We start from the raw sequence: 20,328 nt of genomic DNA, 5'->3' as shown, positions 1-20,328 counted from the left end.
CTTCAAGTGAAATTGTGTTCATCTTCTTTTTCTTCAGTTTGGTGCTTGTGGAAAAAATAAAAATGGTGATATATTTTCATGGTCTGGTTAGTTTTGCAGATCAAGATGAAGATATCAGAAAATGTAAGAGTTATAATTGAATTATGTTGTGTCATGTTATTTTTGTGTTCATGTCAAGTACTAATCAATCTAATCCAATATGTTCATTTAGTCATGTCTAAAGACGTATTCAGCGATGACTAATGCATGTAATCATATTCGAGTTGACTTACATATCTGATAAATTATAAACTTAAGATTACTCGAAAGAATTGATCCTCATATCTAAAGCTGAAAATCAATAACAATTCATTTCAGTTTGAAGTTGTGAGCTTGTGTTCTAGTATCGTATCAACAATTACCACCCCATCAAGCAAAGTACTTGAAGAAGGCTTGAAGCTACACGTCATGGCTGGTGAGGTGCCCTTTTGTGTTCTTCTGTACAATTATTTCTCATTTACATATTTGCTTTGAAAAGATTTGTGAGGTGGTGACAGAAACCCAACGTGTATAGATTCCACTAGGGAAGTTCCCGAAGTCACGACCCTTAAAATAGGGGCCTTCAAGCAGCAGCGCCGTTTACCTTTATTATATTTTCTGTCACTTTATGGTCATATAAAATAAATTACTATATAGTTGTAGTATAATATAACATTTCATAAATTACTATAAAATTTGTGACCGTACTAGTTTATTATTAAACACAATGTTTTGTTCAAAAGGGGGTTTGGTTTGGTCAGAAAAACAGAAAGAAATTAGGGGAAGAAATATTTGGATTTCCCATTCTCACGTGGATTGGCCTCAAAATGAGGGATGTGTCTTTGGTCTTGTTGTCTTGTGCTAAAGGGTTGAGTTAAAGCTACCAAAACTAATCCACTCAAAACCCATTTCCTTCCAAAAACCCTAATTATTTTATCACATATGGTTTTGTTTTCAAACCCACTTCCCATCCTATCTTTTCTTTTTCTTTTCCTTCTTTTCATGATTGTGGAATGTTAGATTTGATTCACTTCTCATGTAAGGGGCCATGGGAGGGAGATGATCTTTAGGCCACATGATCTCTCCCATTTTTGCTTATCATCACAACAATACTAAGATCTCTCTCATCCATTGGGTTTTTTTTAATTTCTTAATCCAATATATTTTAAGAAGGAAACAAGTCTCGTGACTTATATTTCAATTCCTTTACATTGTTTTATTCATCGTATTTAGAAAATATTATTAAGCATTATGCATAACGTGCTCTTCTTTTATTATAACAGGATGTGAACTAAACTTAAGATATATTCAACATAAAAAAAAATATCGCTAAACTAAAAACTAATATTGTACTTAGATAAATTTATATAATGGTTTAGGATCTTTTTATTCAAAGAAAGTAAGGGCAAAAAAAGATTTAAGATATACAAAACTTACCCATTAACAAAAGTCTAGTAGAAAGTAAAATTAACTCCACATTATGGCATTTCACAGTTGTGCGTAGTTGTATCGACAATATAATGTCGTGTTCATATCAAGTGTCATATAGGTTGGAAAAAAAGTTGAGAGAAAAAATGAGTTCTGGTGCATCGATAACCCCATCGGGATAATTTAGGGTACTTAAGCAAGGCTTATGAATCTATAAGTTCAAGATTTACGAATTTATAAGTTAACTTCATCTAGCACTTTTGGATGAGGGCTTACATGGTCATTATATTAAAGCCTGTTTTAGTTTACTTTTGTTAGGCCGCGGTGATTGAATGTTGTTGGTGACTCCTATAAGATAGGTAAAACGTGCATATGCATCCGTTGTATACCTCGTATCTCATATATAGTTGTGTGCTACTCACGTGATGTTGTAAAGTGCTACTCACAAGTTGTTCTCCGCATAAAATATATCTCCAAAATATAATATTGAAGGTATAAACTAAGCAATACTATTCTAAGCTATATATATATATATATATATATATATTAAAATAGGCATGCTTCAGAAAGTCTTGAATTCTTGAGAGCATTCACAAATCACAACTAAAAACTCTGTGCTCATTGTGTAAAATACAAAATGCTGAAGATGCACAGCCCAAAAATGCCATTGGATCTAACGGCAACCTGTTCTAATCCCATTTTTCAAAGGATGATACCCTTACATTTGTCAGATTAAAATTTTTTTTTAAAAGAAAAAAAATACTACATACGGTCCATTCTGATTTGATTAGCGCGTGAATTAACACGTATTAAGATCTAATAATCTATGCAAAATGTTTAGTTTAAAGTATATTACTCAAGCAAATCAACAAATACTATTATTGTTAAGTCACGCTTAAGGCGCATGGCTTTGTGTAGCACAAGCTTGCTGAATTAGCAATCTACCATCATCGTTTCCACTCTCTACTCTTACAATTCACATGCATAAATATACGTGTTCAGATATTGTCACAGAATTTTCCATCAAACTTGTATTAATATTGGCACAAACTCAATAACTCCTCTTAAATTGCATTATCTTGTTGTTTGATTAGATTTAAACTATTCTGTTTTTCTTATGCTTTTATGAAGAATTACATGTTGATGTTGGTATGGTGGTGAAATTGAAACTGAGGGCTGTGATTAGTCAGGACTGGTCTAAGATCTTGAAGACCAATCTTTGTTATGTGCCCAACATAGGCATGATTAGAGCAGAAAAACTTGTATAATGGGATATTATTATTTTCCTATTTCCAACCAATCAAAGATTGTCACGTGAAAAAAATGATCACATGTGGCATGTCGTGGCCGGAAATAACAAAATAGTGCTATTCCCGTTGCACACAAGCGTTTCTCTAATTAGAGGACTGCATGGGATTTATGAGGTTTTTTTTTATTTATCATACCTCTGCTATTTGTCTAATTTTAACCTTTTTATGGTATAAAACCAATGGAGAATTGTTATGCAAGGGATCTTGTTTCTCTTGTATTGTCTAAGAACCATATGATTGACTTCCCCTGCATTAAATTCTAAACATATTAAAACAGTTTTTACTGAAGGACTCATGGATTGACTACATGCCTGCCCATAAAATTATAGTGAATTTGGTTTGACCCACTTATGAAGCTGCCTGCAGATTCATTTGGATTTCAGTTGACCCATTTATGAGTAGAACCAACTTTCTTTCTTTCTTTCTTTCTTTAGAATTGAGTAGAACAAACTTTAAATGGCATTGGTTTTCAAATTAGTTATTTCATGGACATTCCCATCAAACTTTAAATAGAATTACCAAATTAAGTTGGTTAAATAGCATAAGGAAAGAAAACAAAGGCCCTAGTTTCCCAAGTTAAAAAATAAAAATAAAAACCAAAAATGAGATGTAAAATATAAACAAAAATGTTTCTATTTGAGGAATGTTTACTATCTTCTCCTTTTATTTTCTCTTCTCATTCTAATCTTGTACTTTGTTCTCATGCCATCATATTTTAGTGAAAATAGTTTAATCATTTGATTATCATTATCATTTTAGTGTTTAATCGAAATATTATGTTCATCTCTATTTATTTGATAATGTATAGATGACTCAACAATTTTCCCACTTATCACATAGATAATCCTAAACAAAACATTGTTAATTTGATGGATGGGAAGTTGAAGGAGCGGAGAAAAAAAGAGAGTAGAAATGAGAAGATAATTAGCATTTCTAAATGTTGGAAGATGTCTCAAGTTCTCTTGTCAATTAAATTTTAAGAATATTATGGAATTTAGGGTTTCTATATTTTTTACTTAAGCCTTGTTTTCGAATTTTATATTATCGGTTCATCGATTATATTTTAAAACTAATAATATGTATATGATCTGAATTTGAATTGGATTCAAATTAAGATATAGGTTAATTTAATCCATGTCCAATGCTTTTCCAGGCATGTACATTTTTCCTAAAATAATTTAAACCATTATGCACTCCTCACTCTTGCGAATCGAACTCGACCAGAAAAGGAAAGACTGAAAATGAATTTTTTTTGTTATTTGAAAAAAGTTTAAGAACATGCATTTCATCTAGTCCTAATCCAATGCATAGCATTGCTCTAAAATAAATGGTAAGGTCCCTTGTAATCTATTCCCTTTTATAGATGTTCGACCTCTTTGCAAATAGTGTTCATTTTTTAAAATTGAACCATAATTGTGTTCCCTAATAAAATAAAGCAAAGAAAAAAGTACCCTATAAGATTATCATGTACATGGATCACTGCCTGAAATAAAATAGCAAGTGCAACTTTATCTTCATTTTTTACGACAATTTATATTGCAAAAACATGGTAAACAAAACGTTCATTTTGGAAACATGGTAAAAGAGAAAATGGGATCCCATAAATGGATGGTAGAGATCAGAGACTCAGAGAAAAAGCCAGTTGAAGATTGAAATGTAACTGAAGCCCAGAAAAGCTTTCAATCACCAAATGTGTGAGTGTGAGAGTAAGCAGAGTGTCTGTTTGTGCATTTAAATAATGGTTGGCCTCAGATTGAGAGAAAAAACGACATTGGCTTGGAGTTGGAGCTAACTGCTTTCCTCACTTTTACCCTAATGGAGTCAAAAACTACATTAAAATAAGCAGCTCATCTCTCATCATGCATACAGAGAAGAAATACATACAATATATAAATTCATGGGTCTCTGCCATCTAGTGTCTCCCTTAACCTTCGCGTGAACCCACCAAGCTTAGCAACCCCTTCAATTTTCTATTGAGAGAGAGAGAGAGAGAGAGAGAGAGAGAGAGAGAGAGAGAGAGAGGCATAAGGTGTGGGGTGGTGGTGGAGGGTGGTGGTGGTGCAGAGTGTTTGTTGATCTCAAGGCAATGGTTTACATTTCCTTGATTTGTTTATTTGGTTAAGGTGCTTTTGTTTGTGTTCTGTGCTTTGCTTTGTATAGTATAGTTGTAGAAAACTAGTGTACTGGTCCTTGAGTTTGAGTTCAAAGCAAGAAAGCAAAAACACAGAGAGAGAGAGGAGAGAGAGAGGAGAGAGAGAGGCTGCAAAACCCAAATGATGCAAACCCGAGAAGAAAGGTTTGGAAATTGAGGCAAATGTCTACAATGCTGCCCAGCTCGAGGCAATCCTTCTCCTTCTTCTACAACTCCTACTCTTCTTCTTCTTCTTCATTCTCTGTTTTTCTCTGTCTCACACTATTTTTTATCTACACACCTCCCTTTGTCTTTGCCACAAACAATGAAGCTTCTCTTCTCTTCTCTTGGCTCCACTCTTCTACTTCACCACCACCTTCTTTCTTTTCTAACTGGAATATCCTTGATTCTAATCCGTGCAACTGGTCCTCCATAACATGCTCTCCAAAAGGCCTTGTCACAGAAATCACAATCCAATCTGTCCCTCTGGAGCTTCCATTTCCATCCAATCTCTCTTCCTTTGTCTCCCTTCAAAAAGTTGTCATTTCTGGTGCCAATCTCACTGGAACCATCCCCACTGACATTGGTTACTACACTGAGCTACAAGTCATTGACCTCAGCTCAAATTCTCTAGTGGGTTCCATCCCTGCAAGCATTGGGAAGCTTCAAAATCTCCAAGACTTGATTTTGAACTCCAATCAGCTCACTGGGAAAATCCCAGTTGAGCTAAGCACCTGTGTTGGCCTGAAAAACCTTGTGCTTTTCGATAATCGACTAACTGGGTCTATTCCATCAGAACTTGGGAAGCTTACAAGTCTTGAAGTGCTCAGAGCAGGAGGGAACAAATACATTAGTGGGAGAATCCCAGAGGAGCTTGGAGGCTGCAGCAATTTGACTGTTTTGGGGTTGGCTGATACCCAAGTTTCAGGCTCTTTGCCTGCCTCATTCGGTAGGCTTAGCAAGCTTCAGACACTGTCCATATATACCACTATGATCTCTGGTGAAATTCCTCCTGAAATAGGTAACTGTTCTGAGCTTGTCAACTTGTTTCTTTATGAAAATAGTTTGTCTGGTTCAATTCCGCCAGAGCTTGGTAAGCTGCAGAAGCTGGATCAATTAATGTTGTGGCAGAATAGTCTTGTTGGGGTAATCCCAGAAGAGATTGGGAATTGTAGTAGCTTGAGGATGATTGATCTTTCTCTAAATTCTCTATCTGGTACCATACCATTATCTTTAGGAGGGCTTTCAAAGCTTGAGGAGTTTATGATTAGTGACAACAATGTCACCGGTTCGATTCCTTCGAATCTTTCCAATCTTACAAACTTGATGCAGTTGCAGCTTGATACTAATCAGATCTCCGGTTTGATTCCATCAGAGATTGGGATGTTGTCAAAGATGACTGTGTTCTTTGCTTGGGCAAACCAGCTTGAAGGAAGCATTCCTGCAAGTTTGGCTAGTTGTAGTAATCTCCAAGCACTAGATTTGTCCCACAATTCACTCACTGGTAGCATACCTGCTGGCTTGTTTCAGCTGAAAAACCTCACTAAGGTTCTCTTGATTTCCAATGACATTTCGGGTTTGATACCACCAAGTATTGGTAACTGCAGCTCTCTTGTTCGGCTAAGGCTTGGAGACAACAGGATCGCTGGAGGGATTCCTATAGCTATTGGAGACCTTAGGAGCTTGAACTTTCTTGATCTGTCTGGGAATCGCCTTTCCGGGTCAGTGCCTGATGAGATTGGGAGTTGCACAGAGCTACAAATGATAGACATCAGCAACAATACTTTAGACGGTCCATTGCCTAATACATTGTCCTCACTATCAGGACTTCAAGTCTTGGATGTATCAGTTAATCAATTTTCTGGCCAGATACCAGCAAGCTTGGCTCGTCTTGCTTCATTGAACAAGCTCATTCTAAGCAGGAATTCGTTCTCTGGATCAATACCTTCATCACTTGGCCTGTGTTCGAGTCTGCAATTGCTTGACCTTAGCAGCAACAAGCTCACTGGCACCATTCCAGTGGAACTTGGTAGGATTGAAGCCCTTGAAATTGCTTTGAATTTGAGCTGCAATGGACTCTCTGGGCCCATCCCACCTCAAATATCAGCACTCAACAAGCTTTCCATACTAGACCTTTCACATAACCAGCTTGATGGAGATTTGAGTCCACTTGCTGGGCTTGAAAATCTTGTCTCTCTTAATGTGTCTTACAATAAGCTCACCGGCTATCTTCCAGACAACAAACTTTTCAGACAGTTATCACCAATGGACTTGGCTGGAAATGAAGGCCTTTGTTCTTCCAACCGGGACTCGTGTTTCTTGAGTGATGTTGGCAGCACAGGACTAACAAGAAATCAAAATGACATAAGGCGGTCACGGAGGCTTAAGCTAGCAATTGCATTGCTGATCACCCTGACAGTTGCAATGGTGGTTATGGGGATCATTGCAGTGATTAGAGCTCGAAGAGATATTAGAGACGACGATGATTCAGAATTGGGGAACTCATGGGCTTGGCAATTTACTCCATTCCAGAAGCTCAATTTCTCAGTTGAGCAAGTGCTTAGATGCTTAGTGGATGCCAATGTAATAGGAAAAGGGTGTTCTGGGGTTGTTTATCGCGCTGATATGGACAATGGTGAAGTCATTGCAGTGAAGAAGCTCTGGCCAACAACAGTTGCTGCAGACAATGGATGTTGTAATGATGAAAAATGTGGAGTTCGCGATTCATTCTCAGCGGAAGTCAAAACACTTGGCTCAATCCGTCACAAGAACATTGTTAGATTCCTTGGTTGTTGCTGGAACAAGCACACAAGATTGCTCATGTATGATTACATGCCAAATGGAAGCTTGGGAAGTATTCTCCATGAGAGGACAGGACATGCCTTTGAATGGGAAGTTAGGTACCAAATATTGTTGGGTGCTGCCCAAGGCATTGCCTATTTGCACCATGATTGTGTTCCTCCGATTGTTCACAGGGATATCAAGGCCAATAACATCCTCATTGGCCTTGAGTTTGAGCCTTATATTGCTGATTTTGGCCTAGCCAAACTCGTTGACGATGGGGATTTTGCTCGGTCCTCCAACACAGTTGCTGGTTCTTATGGGTACATTGCTCCTGGTAAGTGTTCTTCTCTAATCACATACAGTTAGTTTCATGTTAAACTCCATAGTTTCATGTTTCTCTTAACTTGATTACTTTGTTATGCCATTTTGTTTAAAATTCACAAACAATCATATGATTTTCATGTTAATGATCACTTATAAATGCATGATTTAAGCCAATTAGGTACTCGAGCTAACTTCACAGCTCCTTTTCAGAATATGGATACATGATGAAGATCACAGAGAAGAGTGATGTTTATAGCTATGGTGTTGTGGTGCTGGAAGTCTTGACAGGGAAGCAACCAATAGATCCAACAATACCAGATGGGCTACATGTAGTGGATTGGGTAAGACAGAAGAGGGGAAGCATTGAAGTCCTTGACCCAAGCCTACTATCTAGACCAGAATCAGAGATAGAGGAAATGATGCAAGCATTAGGCATAGCCTTGTTATGTGTAAACTCAACCCCTGATGAAAGACCAACTATGAAAGATGTGGCAGCAATGCTAAAGGAAATTAAACATGAAAGGGAGGAATATGCCAAGGTTGATGTGCTTCTCAAAGGATCTCCGGCAAATGATGCTCGAGAAAATAAGAACTCTACTGGAGTTTTAGCATCATCATCAGCAGCAGCAATGAAAAGCTTGTTTGGCAAAAGCAACAACACAAGTTTTTCAGCATCCACACTACTTTACTCATCTTCCTCTAGTGCAAAAATGGGTTTCAAGTAATAAGTTATACAGAGCAGAAGATTGTGATGTTTTTAGTTTCTTCAGTTTCAAAACTCTTTGTGTTATTGATGTAAAGAAGAAAAGGTTGATATTTGTTATAATCAAATGCAGAGAAGCAAAATAAAGCCATTAGTTGTTAGTACTCAAATCATTCATATTTTGGACATAGATAATCAAATCAATTCAAATAAGAGATTTCTCTAGGAAGGATAGAATCTTAGTTAACATTCAAGGAGAGGAGACTGAAAGATCATTCATGATTTGACCAATTAAAATTCTGTTGGGTAGGTCCCAAAATGAGCTGGCTCTCTGATTCCTTGCATGTGTGGTAGAATAATGGGCCCTGGACTTTATGTTTCACTTTTCCTCATTCCCTAGTTAGTAACAAGTATGAAAGAATTGATTCCCAATTATGCACTCAGTGTACCTTTCCAAAGATGTTAGACTGATGTGCTGCTTTTATACAGCCAGGGCTTTCTGCACAAAAGGACCTCTGCAATTTCACTGAAGGACACTGTGTGTCTTGTAAAAGACTTTGCACTATTAATTGATTTTTCATTCTTATGGGCATCTAAATTCAAATGATTTCTAAGTGCTAAGCAATCTTTTATTGTTTAGTTCCCCAGAGCCAGTGAAAGATTTAAATATTTTCATGCCTTTACTGTACTGACTGCTAGGACAATTCTTTTTTTGTATCATTCTTGCCAATCTGACTCTCAGAGAGAGAGAGAGAGAGAGAGAAAGCTTATTAGTACATGTGAAGGGCTTTTAAAAGACAAACAAAGATTGACAGTTGGAGCACCATTCCTATGTGAGGGGTCTTTTAAAGCATAAAGAGATTGACAACAGGGACACCATAATGCACTGAATCAAGCAATTACTAGCAGGAACAGTGTTTAGGGCCAGATGGTCTGGAGGGTGAACATTTTACTGGAACGAAAAATCTGTCCTGCTTAAGATGCAAAAACTGTGGGAAAATATACAGAATCAATGTAGCCCATGAACAGCTTTATGAACTCTCAATTGCAGTTCAGCTGATGAGAAATGATCTTTCAAATTTAATAGCTGAAAATAAAACACCCCATAGAGAATGAAGACTGAAAACCAACACATTGTACAATTCCAGCAAAACAGCACCTCTAACAGAATGACCAATTTTTTTATATATATTATTAGAAAGTGATGAGATATACTGAAATCCAGTGGGTGTTTGATACTCTTCTTCAGGGTGAAGCAAGGACCAAGGATCAAGAAAAGCTCCCCAAAGCTTTAATATTGGCCGCTTGACTTACACATATAAACACATAAGTTTCCTATTGAATCTATGCACACTGTAGAAGGAAATTAAGTGACATGAGATATAAGTACTAGCTTTTGCCTTTTGTTACAGAGTTGAGAGCCATGGTGCTTTGTAACAAGAAGGAAAGATGTGGAAGATGGGGTTTGGGTTAAGGGGTTTGTTACGAAGCTGGGATGTGGCAGTATCCTAGAAGCGGAGCTTTGGGGAGTCTTCAGAGGCTTGCTCCTCACGTGGAACGAAGGTATCCGAAGAATTCAGATGGAATGTGACTCTCTCACTGCTGTCTCTCTTATTAATGGAGAAACTGGAACTAACCACCCCCTTTCTAGCATCATCCATTGCTGCAAAGACTTGCTCTTGCGTGACTGGGAGTGCACCATCTATCACATCTATAGAGAGCAAAACTCTGCTGCGGACCATATGGCTCACTTGGGTCAAAATTCCAGTTTGGGTTTTCATGTTATTGATCTTCCTCCTCCTTCTATTGTTAGCCTCTTGGCTAATGACTCTTCTAGGGGAACCACTGCGAGGCTTGTCCCAGTGTAGGTCTCCTTTGTGTTTTTGTCGGGCTTAGGCCCTCCTTGTAACCAAAAAAAAAAAAGAAAGATGTGGAAGATAAAAAATAAAACAATAAAAATAAAATTCATTTCTTCGAAATAAGTCAGGTTTGTAATTTCAGAATGCTAGTATATAAAGAAACTCACATCAAATGATGGAACATACATACATACATACATACATACATGAAGAAAATGTGGATTAAATTAACTTATTAGTTGTTGATGGTCTTCATGCTCTGTTTTTCACTTGCCCACTACTTTGTCCTTGATAATCTCAGTAGTGTTCTTGGCCACTCCCCATGCGCCTGAGACTGTGCCCTTTGTTTTGTCTGTGATGTTATCTGCTGTTTCAGATATCTTCTCTGTCGTATCTTTGGCCATTTTGGTAATCTGATCTCCAAAACGTTCACAACTTTAAGAACAAATGGTTTCATAGTTCAATTCATATTGATAAGTGCTGAATGCATGCATTGTTTTAACTTCTCACAAAATAAATAAATAACAACGTGTTTTTTTTTAATAAGGTCTGCTCAAAGGTAAAACGCACAAGCTTACATCTTGGGTTAAATAAACACCCTATTCCTTGGCCAAAAAAAAAAAAATAAACTCAACCCCCCCTCCTCTTTTCACTGGATTAATGCCCTTGTGTTAAATGAAGGCTTTATTTATTTGAGAGATTATTGTAAACATGAGTTACCATTATGATAATTAAATAGCTAAATAATTTCTAATTGGACTAATTTTTTTTCCAAGAAACTATGATCATTGAGGTATTTGAAAAATAAACAATTTGGATGTGAAATCACATTCGTGATCCTTATAAGATGTGAACTAAATAGTCAATTAGTTAGCGTAAAAACTCAGTTTTTTCCTTAGGTTAGAGAGAAATTCAAGTCTCAGAAGCAAATTTTAGATTTAAAACCGATCCATTCATTTGTCTCTGGAATCGTAGTGCTCCTACTCATTCAAGCATGATTAGTTTGTGTGAGTGGGTATTGAGCCTTACTGTTTTGGTAGTCTTTTCGACAGTGTCTCTCATGAATTCACAGGTATGTCTTACTTCTTTGGCTCCATCTTTGACTGCATCTGCTGCTTCTTTCGTCTTTTCACATGCATCTGCCTCGTCGTCCTCCTTCTTGGACTGTGGTTCACCAAAACTTTGTTAAGCAGCATAACATATATATAAGAGCATCTTCAAAGGAGATGTCAAATACCAAACATTAAATTTAAATTTGATAGCTAAAGAAATAATAATAAAATATTCATTTGACATCTTGCTGTTGGGATGTCAAAAATAACATCTCAACCTCTAGCCTTCATTCCACATCAGCTTTGACATATCGGTTGGAGTGATGTGAGATGTTATTTCTAGCCGTTAAATGTTTACATGGCACTTTTGACACATCGGTTGGAGATGCTCTAACATGATCCACACCTTTATACAATAAAAGCCATTAAATTTTCAATGTTACTCATATTATAACAAGTGTATATTTATTAATACTATAATTTAAAGTTTAAACATGTTAGTATTGCGTGTTATAATTTTGGGTAGGTTGAAATCACCACGTGGCAAGATTATCGCCACATACAAAAATTTATCTGGTAGCATCATTTAAAAGGCCAATCTTATTGTAACAAATAGCAAGTGTCCAGCCAGTGACACAAAGAGGGGCATTATTTTGATGTTCTTACCATAATTTTTACAAGGTTATTGACCAATCTACAATAACTGCTAGTCTGCTACCGACAATGTCATAAATATTTAATCAGTTATCGACAATGTACTGGGTATTGTTGATTGATATCGCATCCCAAAATTTGGCTACGAATTCGAAACATGAATTAGAACTCACTTGCAAAGGTCTTGTGGCAGCAGTGACAAAAACTCTAGTGCTTAGGCTGGTAAGAGCGCCTCTGTCAGTTATTGTTTTGGTTGGGAGGGCTGCAGAGAGCTTTGCCATGAGCTTCAAGGATGACATCTTTTGCATATTGTTTGTTTTTATGGTTAGGGGTTCACTTGCAGAAAGTAGTTAAATCTTTGGTTGGTCTTGATCTCGGATTACTTATATAACACTTGGGGGAAGAGGAATTAACTATGTTGCCACATTTCAATTCCTTAACATGTTGTGTCACAAATTGAGCATATTTCTCTATTTTGTGGTCGAATGGCTGTTAATGTCAAAATGGAGTCTTCTATTCTGGGCACTCTGGTAGACTTTCCAGGAGTAATGTTAGGTGCTTCTGTTTCATGGTGTCAATCTTTGAATTCATATATATATATATGGAGCGGATTGGTGGCATTATATATATTTTTTTAGAAGTTATGATACAACTTTTGAACCATTATATCTCTAAAATTTCAAGAGTTTGAGTTGAGATGTGGGCAAAAACAAATTGTAATCTTAGGTCCAATCACTTTTAGACCCACAGAGAAGAACTTGAGTGTGAGAATTTTGGTGTTGCATTGGAGATGGCAACGAAATGACTATTTATTGGGCTCAAACAAATTAAGAAGCAAATCACAGTGGAACATCAATCTTTTTTTTTTTTTTGAGTATCTTTCTTTAGAGGGGCGATAATATACTAAACTCACACATAACACGAATGCTAAGACTCGAACCTAGGACTTTGCCTGAGAGAATAAATACTCCAAACCACTACACTAGTGGGTCATTTGCATCAATCTTTTAATTATTGTTTTAAGAGAAAAAGAGTAAATGCATATATGTGAGTTAAGTCAGTTGGCCAAGGTATTGAGCTCGTCCCCTTGCACTCAAATTTAACCGTTCCTTGTAGATTATAGTAATTTAGAATATCGCTTCTATCACAAGAAAAGAAGAATCAATAGATTAGAGTAATTTAGAATATCACTTGCATCACAAAAAAAAGAAGAAGCAAATGATTGAGTAAAGAATCTTATTCATTAATTTGTAGACCGATTAAGCATAATTGTCATAATAATTTATTCAAAAGAGTGATGCTAGGATGAGATTCTGTATGGGATGCCCTCTCTGTATCCCTGTAAGCCAGTCCTCATATAGACTGGCAATTCTGAAGTGAGACATTATGTTTCACAACAACAAAACTGATAAAGTGGTGGCTGGCAGTCCCCTCCCTTGAAACCAATTCTCTGGCAAAACGCATTGCAATCAGGCTGGTCTTCACATTTTGCTCGACATTGCAAGTCGGCCATTCCTGAAACAATCCAAAAATTAAAACATATCGTTAATTAGCAATTTAAAACGAATTTAATTTGTAGCAAGAAGTAATGTTCGAACATTGTATATGATTTCCAAATTTCAACATACCAAGTGAAGAGAAGACCATGGCGATGACAACCAGCAAAATGATTAACTTCTTGGCAATGATGCAAAAATACCCACCGGCCATTTCTCTTTGCTTTTGACTTCAACTCCTTGCAATGACGAGCCAACAGTGAATGGTGATGTTATTTATATGATTAGGAGAAGATCTAATTAAGGAAACATAATCCTAGGCTGACTCATGCAATTATGCCCAATATTTTTTCATCCTTCAATTCTCCTAAGCTTTTAAGGAATCATATCTCACTGTCAACCACTTGCTATATCTTCTATGTACATTATTATTGGGTTATTGTTGTCTAGATTTTTTTTTAATTCCATTATTCTAAAGGTATAGTAATAGAGTTGCCCTAATAAGTGGATATCCATGCCCCTTAGGCCCCGTTTGATTCACGGAATGGATTTGATGGGAAATCATTTCCCATGTCATTTCTCAAAAGATGGGAAATAGTGATTCATTTCCCATGTTTGGTAATGCCTGAAAAGTAACCCGAAAATATCACTTTATTTAATTTCCCATGTTTGTCTTCAGTAGGAATGGAAAGCAAATTTTGTTTAGTTTCCCAATTGTACCCTATTAAAAATATGAAAAATAAGTTATGAATTAAAAAAAAAACAAAAAACAAAAAGGAATACTAATAGCTGTTGGATAAAACTGTAATTATAAATTATTAGTAAGGACAAATTAGTCAGAAAAAAAGTGCATTTAATGCTGGCCTTACTTTCCCATGAGAAGGGAAAGTAAAACCCAAGGAGGGAGGATGACTTCACTTTCCTCCCTACTTTCCTATGTGCCAAGCAATGATTTCCCATGTCCAAACATGGGAAAGCAATTGATTTCCCATCCCCAAGCTTCATTTCCCATGAACCAAACAGGGCCTATGAAACCTAACTTGATTTTACTTCGAGAAAACAAAACCTACCTTGAAAATGTTAAAAACATGCATTTTTTCTTTTTATATAATAAATATATAGACATTTTTCTCTCAAAAAAATAAATAAAATAAATACATAGACATTTTTCACATGTTTTCATATTTTTCATTCTTTTTCATGATATTGCATTAATTGAATTGAAGAGTCTATTGGAGCAAAAATGATTCAAGTAGAAAATAAGGCTTTTCAAATTGTCACGTAGGTTAACAAACTTCAATTTAAAGAGTTTTATTTACTACTACTGTTGGAGATGCTCTTACACCAAAATTCAAATTCTCAGTTCCATAAATTAGATTAAATTAGCCATACTTGGATGCAAGATTGAATTTGGAATTGAATTTCCAAATCTATATATTTTAAATCTCTTCATTTCAAATCTCCTAAATTTGAAATTTGTAGTAAATGCATGAGATGGTGGATGACCACCATACCTCTTAATATTACACCCTTGTATTTATGTAATCTATGCACTAATTAGTGATTATAACCTATAAGTATATTGTAAATGATGATGTTCAATTTCCTAACTTGTAAGAGCATCTCCAATTGTAGCAAATAAAACTCCTAAAATTGAAATTTGTTGACCTATGTGGCAATTTGAATAGCCTTATTTGCTACTTGAATAATGTATGAAGATAATGTTGCTTGTATTGCTTAAATCAAAGAAGTGTTCATCAAGGGTGCCATAGCTTCAAAAAGCCAAGAGATTGGAGTCAAACAAATTCCTTCACAAGATAATCTGGAGAACCTTTTTACTAAAGCTACTCTTTTGAAGTCTATATGCAAGAAGTTATTAAAGACCAGAGGGAGATATCAATCATGGGGAGCATCGAAGTTCTACTACATCGGACATATGCGCAATGTGCTATTAGACCACATTTTAATACCATGTGGTTTTTCCTAACAAGGTTTTAACGATGCATAATAATCGCATCCAACACCATGTATCAATGATTCAAAAGAATTTGCACTTTTTTTCCCTTCACTTTGGTTTTGTCCCATTGGGTTTTTCAAGCAATGTTTTAAGGAGGCAACTATGTCATTGATGGTGGACATCCAAAGAGGAGTGTTGTAAATCCATGAGTTGATGGATGACCACCATACCTCTTAGTATTCCACTCTTGAATTCTATGTAACTTATGCAATAAGTATTTGTAATTAGTGCTTGTAACCTGTATGTATATTATAAATGATGGTGTTTAATCTCCTAAACACGCATTTCTTGGGAAACCCTAGCCTCATTTCTCCCAAAAAACACTCTTAGAGCCTTTTCCACTTTGAGGGGGGAGGAAGCCATTGTTCTTCCCCCCTCTCCCCTCTCCCCTCTTCTCTTCCTCTCTTCCTCCTTTCACCTCTTCCCCCATTTTCAGAGACAAAGGGTTTTCCCTATTTGTCTTAGTTTTGTTATAATTTTTATCCAACCATTATAGGCGGTTGCTGCTCAGCGTCAGATCTTCACCTGCATTTCGGCGTCAGATCTCCACCACCATCTTTTTTGCAATTTCTTTATGTTTGGAATAAGTTGCAAAGACTCTTTGGATTCTCTGTGTAGTTTTCACCTCTCATTTTGTGAGAGTTTTTCATCTCTCATTTGTGAGAGTTTTATTTGTATTGTTATGACTTGGTTTTTTTCAAGCTTTATCCTTTTTTTATTATTCTAAGTTTGCAATCTTAGTTGGGATGCCTATGCTAGAGTTTCTTCGATCTTGCCTAATCGTTAGTGGAAACATACCTGATTTTCTTAATTTTGATATTAGACTGCTCCGTTATTGTAATGACCCTTTTGTGGCTAGTTTGTATTGGCCTTTTGTGGCTACTGACTTTTTTGGCTGAATTATGAATGCAACCATAGAATTTCTCCAAAAAATAAAATAAAATAAAATAAAAATCTCCTAACTTGTAATGTGTTTAAGCCTATAAATAGGTGGCTCTACCAAAGATGAAATGTGAATATACATTGTGAAACTTTATCTTTAGAATATCACTTCTCTCAACATTTTCTTCCTTAATTTTATAACTAAATCTATTTGTTTGGCAATTATATTTGCACACAAGGGTTTGAATTAAGAAGGGGTTTTACCATATAACGACAAATAGGAGGGCACAAAGACAAAATGGTCTAGCGCCTCCAAAATTGGACAAATTGGTCCAGTCACTATTCGACAGTAGCATGAAATAACTCTTATGTCACTCACTGAGACTGACACTGAACAACTCTCGTGTCACTGTCCGACAGTGACGTAGGAGTTATTTCATGTTATTGTTGAACAGTAACTGGATCGGTTTATCCAATGTTGAAGGCACTGGACCATTTTAACATTTTGTTTTTTATAATGGACTTTTTAATCATTTTCTGAATTAAGAATTTCAAATAAAAAAAAACTAAAGTATATTGAATTAAATAAATTTTCTTTAAATAAAAATTCCCAACCATTTAAATAAGTCATAACAAACTACCATTTTTATCTTCCGATGTAGTAAACCTAGTGACATTGCAAGAGACGCACACAAGTCACAACACCACCAAATTTGGCAATGCGCAAGAATGACATGACATTAATTCACTTCCTTCAATTTTTCTCTTCTTTTGATTCCACCTAACTTCTCAATCGATCTGATCCCAAATTCAAAGCTCTCATTCATTTTCATTTCCCTTCTCGAGACCATTGAAACAGCACCAAGTCGCATGCTCCTCTCCATTAATTACTACAACTCTTTATTAATTACCCTCAACTGTCCCCGACCTTCGCACCTCTTCATCCCTCCCCTATATAAACCATGCACAAACCCCTCAGGTGTCGTTCAAAGAGAGCAACACCAAGTGTGAGTTAGAGAGTTTAGAGAGAGAGAGAGAGAGCGAGAGTGATCAAAGATGGAGATGTGGCGTGTCGTTTTGGTGCTTGCTTTGTCATCAGCACTATTGCATGCAAGCAGTGCACGTAAGGTTCCTGGAGATGACCATGTTAGCCATAATGAGCAAACCGTGGTTGTGCATGCAAGTGCACCAACGGCAGAGTCACCTACTGGCCTTGGTGACATGAAGAACTTCATATATGGCGGCGTTGGTGGGTTTGCTGGGATGGGAGGATGGGCTGGAGTTGGCGGTGTGATGCCTATTCTTGGTGGAATTGGTGGCGGGATTGGCAAAGCTGGTGGAATTGGAGGTGTTGGGGGAGTAGGAGGTATTGGAGGTGTTGGTGGTGGTGCTGGCGGTCTCGGCGGTCTTGGGGGGTTAGGTGGTGGTGCTGGTCACGGCGGTCTTGGGGGGTTAGGTGGCGGTACCGGTGGAGTTGGCGGTATTGGCGGGTTAGGTGGAGCTGGTGGAGCTGGCGGTTTAGGTGGTGTGGGTGGTGCTGCTGGCGGTGGAGTTGGTGGTGGAGCTGGTGGCATTCTTCCATGTCCTTGATCACTTTTTTTCTAAATATTTCATTGCTTTGCATGCATGGCTAGCTATCTGATTAGTAGAATGGTCTTTTGTTAATTAGGCCTATTAGGGGTTTGTCCTTGTTTTTTTCGACTTTATTATATTCGGTCTCTAGTTGTAATTGTTGGGTTGTCTCTTTGAGGCATGCATCCAATGGTTTGTATCATTTTCCATTGTTTTCTAATTATGTTTGAATTGAATGGAGTTAGCCTTCATTGTCTTTGAAATTACTAGTCATGATGAATTGATTTATTACGTTAATCCCTTACATGCAGCGTTCTATATATCTCTTGAAACAATATAATTTTGATTGTTACCAAGCATAATATTATCAACACAAAAACAATGTTTCGTTAAACTTCAAAAACGATAAACTTTATGATTTTCCTACTACGAGTTAAATGGCATTTGACTATCACTAATGGGGTGTTAGTCGGATTATAATTTAGGTTTTTAGTGTGCTACCAAGTGGTTTAAGGTTCAAGCTTCCTTCCATAATTCATAGGTTCAAGATTCTTTTCATAGTACTTGTGTGCGTGAATTTTCATCCTTTCCTTTCTAATTTGGAAGAAAAAAAGCCAATTAATTATCGTAATAGAAAGAATGAAATTTGAAATATATAAAAGTCCATAGTTATGTGATCGATACTAAACTTCCGTTTTGCATGGTGAACATCTGTACGGCTTGTTCTTGCCCGCGACAGTGTATGTTTGTTCTTAAATTAATGTCAGGCCAGTTCATATCTGACATATAGTAAATTGGCTGATCTTATTATGAATGATAAAAAATAAAAAAATAAAAAATATTACAATGTCAGATATGAAATAATAAACATAAGAGTCACCATGTCCAGCAAATCAATTCACAAAATACATCTGAAAATTCAAAATCTTTATTTTGGGCTAATGCATCCTAGAAACATGCCACAATTCTGAACTGAATTACAAGCTTTTGTGGAAATCCATGACGCTCTTCCTTTAGCCAACCCCACCCCCTCCACCTCCTCCACCACCACCACCGCCACCCCCACCGCCTCCGCCACCACCTCCATTATTTTCATTATTGTTCCCAAAGCCAAAACCTCCGCCAGATCCCCCTGCATCCCCTCCACCGCCGCCACCACCTCCTCCGCCCCCTACACCACCTCCACCACCACGTCCACCGCCAAAATTACTACTACCACCACCTCCCAAGCCTCCCCCACCATTCCCATCTCCACAGCCACAGCAATCATTTTCAGTACCATCAGCGTTACACTTACTGTCATATTGAAGTCTATTTCCACTCCCAACTCCAGCGCCATTGCTCTCTCCCGGCCTACAATTAATTTTACTCTCATTCAACATATTATCTCTAATCTTGGGCATGAGGCCACTACTTTTATACGATAATATAGACGACACAAGGAGCACATGAAACATGAAAAATAATTCCTTCATGTTTGATGCTCTTAGAAAGCTAAACTTACATATATTTGTTTTACTTTGGAAACCTAATCCATTTTTATAGAGCACTTTTGCTAGAAGACAGACTTGGAGCAGTTGTATTTCAATGAAATGCAAGCAAATGTGTTGCATGCATAGCCCCATGTGAACCTGTAACTCTGTCGTGAGCAGTCTCAGCACTGACTTCATCATAATTGTAGACAGACATTAATTTATGCATGGACAGGGTCCTCCCGTCCGTGAATCTGATGGAAATCAGACCAGAAAATTTACTGTTCCAATGTGGAATAGCCCTACATGTTGGTCCATTAGAATTCTATTGGTACCTTATAATGTACTTTTGAATTTTATCAAGACGAAAAAAGTTTTGGATTTCTATTGAACTACATGGAGAGGAAACAGACTCTTTACTATGCATTGATTATTATTAATTTGGACCTTTCATACAAACTCTTTACTATGCTTACTCTCCTCGAATTTCAATATATTCAGGTTTTTAAACAAAATATGTTAACAGATAATAACAACCAAGCACATAGCTAGTAAACTTTGATGACTGTATTCAATTAGGATTCTTGAGTATTTAAAAAGATTTAAAAATTTAGGTGGATTTAATT

General features: G+C 36.7%; 4 protein-coding genes across 4 annotated transcripts; 2 read left to right on the top strand and 2 right to left on the bottom strand.

Annotated features, from left to right (window-relative positions):
• On the top strand, positions 4,766-8,911 carry LOC18790516 (receptor-like protein kinase 2). Its single transcript, XM_007225244.2, has 2 exons — positions 4,766-8,005; positions 8,206-8,911. Exons 1-2 carry the CDS (start codon positions 5,071-5,073, stop codon positions 8,718-8,720), a joined length of 3,450 nt encoding a protein of 1,149 aa, XP_007225306.2. The 5' UTR covers positions 4,766-5,070; the 3' UTR covers positions 8,721-8,911.
• On the bottom strand, positions 10,604-12,562 carry LOC18790485. The gene is made up of 3 exons (XM_020555425.1): positions 12,437-12,562; positions 11,587-11,712; positions 10,604-10,970 (listed from the first exon to the last, which is right to left on the bottom strand). The coding sequence occupies exons 1-3, from the start codon at positions 12,560-12,562 to the stop codon at positions 10,824-10,826; spliced, it is 399 nt and encodes a 132-aa protein (XP_020411014.1). The 3' UTR covers positions 10,604-10,823.
• On the top strand, positions 17,664-18,522 carry LOC109946704 (glycine-rich protein 5). Its single transcript, XM_020555310.1, has one exon. The coding sequence runs from the start codon at positions 17,715-17,717 to the stop codon at positions 18,246-18,248; it is 534 nt and encodes a 177-aa protein (XP_020410899.1). The 5' UTR covers positions 17,664-17,714; the 3' UTR covers positions 18,249-18,522.
• LOC109946819 (glycine-rich cell wall structural protein 1-like) lies at positions 18,811-19,733 on the bottom strand. Its single transcript, XM_020555689.1, has one exon. The coding sequence runs from the start codon at positions 19,703-19,705 to the stop codon at positions 19,244-19,246; it is 462 nt and encodes a 153-aa protein (XP_020411278.1). The 5' UTR covers positions 19,706-19,733; the 3' UTR covers positions 18,811-19,243.

The sequence above is a fragment of the Prunus persica genome, chromosome G1 (genome assembly GCF_000346465.2).
Source record: "Prunus persica cultivar Lovell chromosome G1, Prunus_persica_NCBIv2, whole genome shotgun sequence".
NCBI lineage: Eukaryota > Viridiplantae > Streptophyta > Magnoliopsida > Rosales > Rosaceae > Prunus > Prunus persica.
Note: the sequence above shows the minus strand (reverse complement) of the source record. Positions and strands in the feature narration are given on the sequence as shown.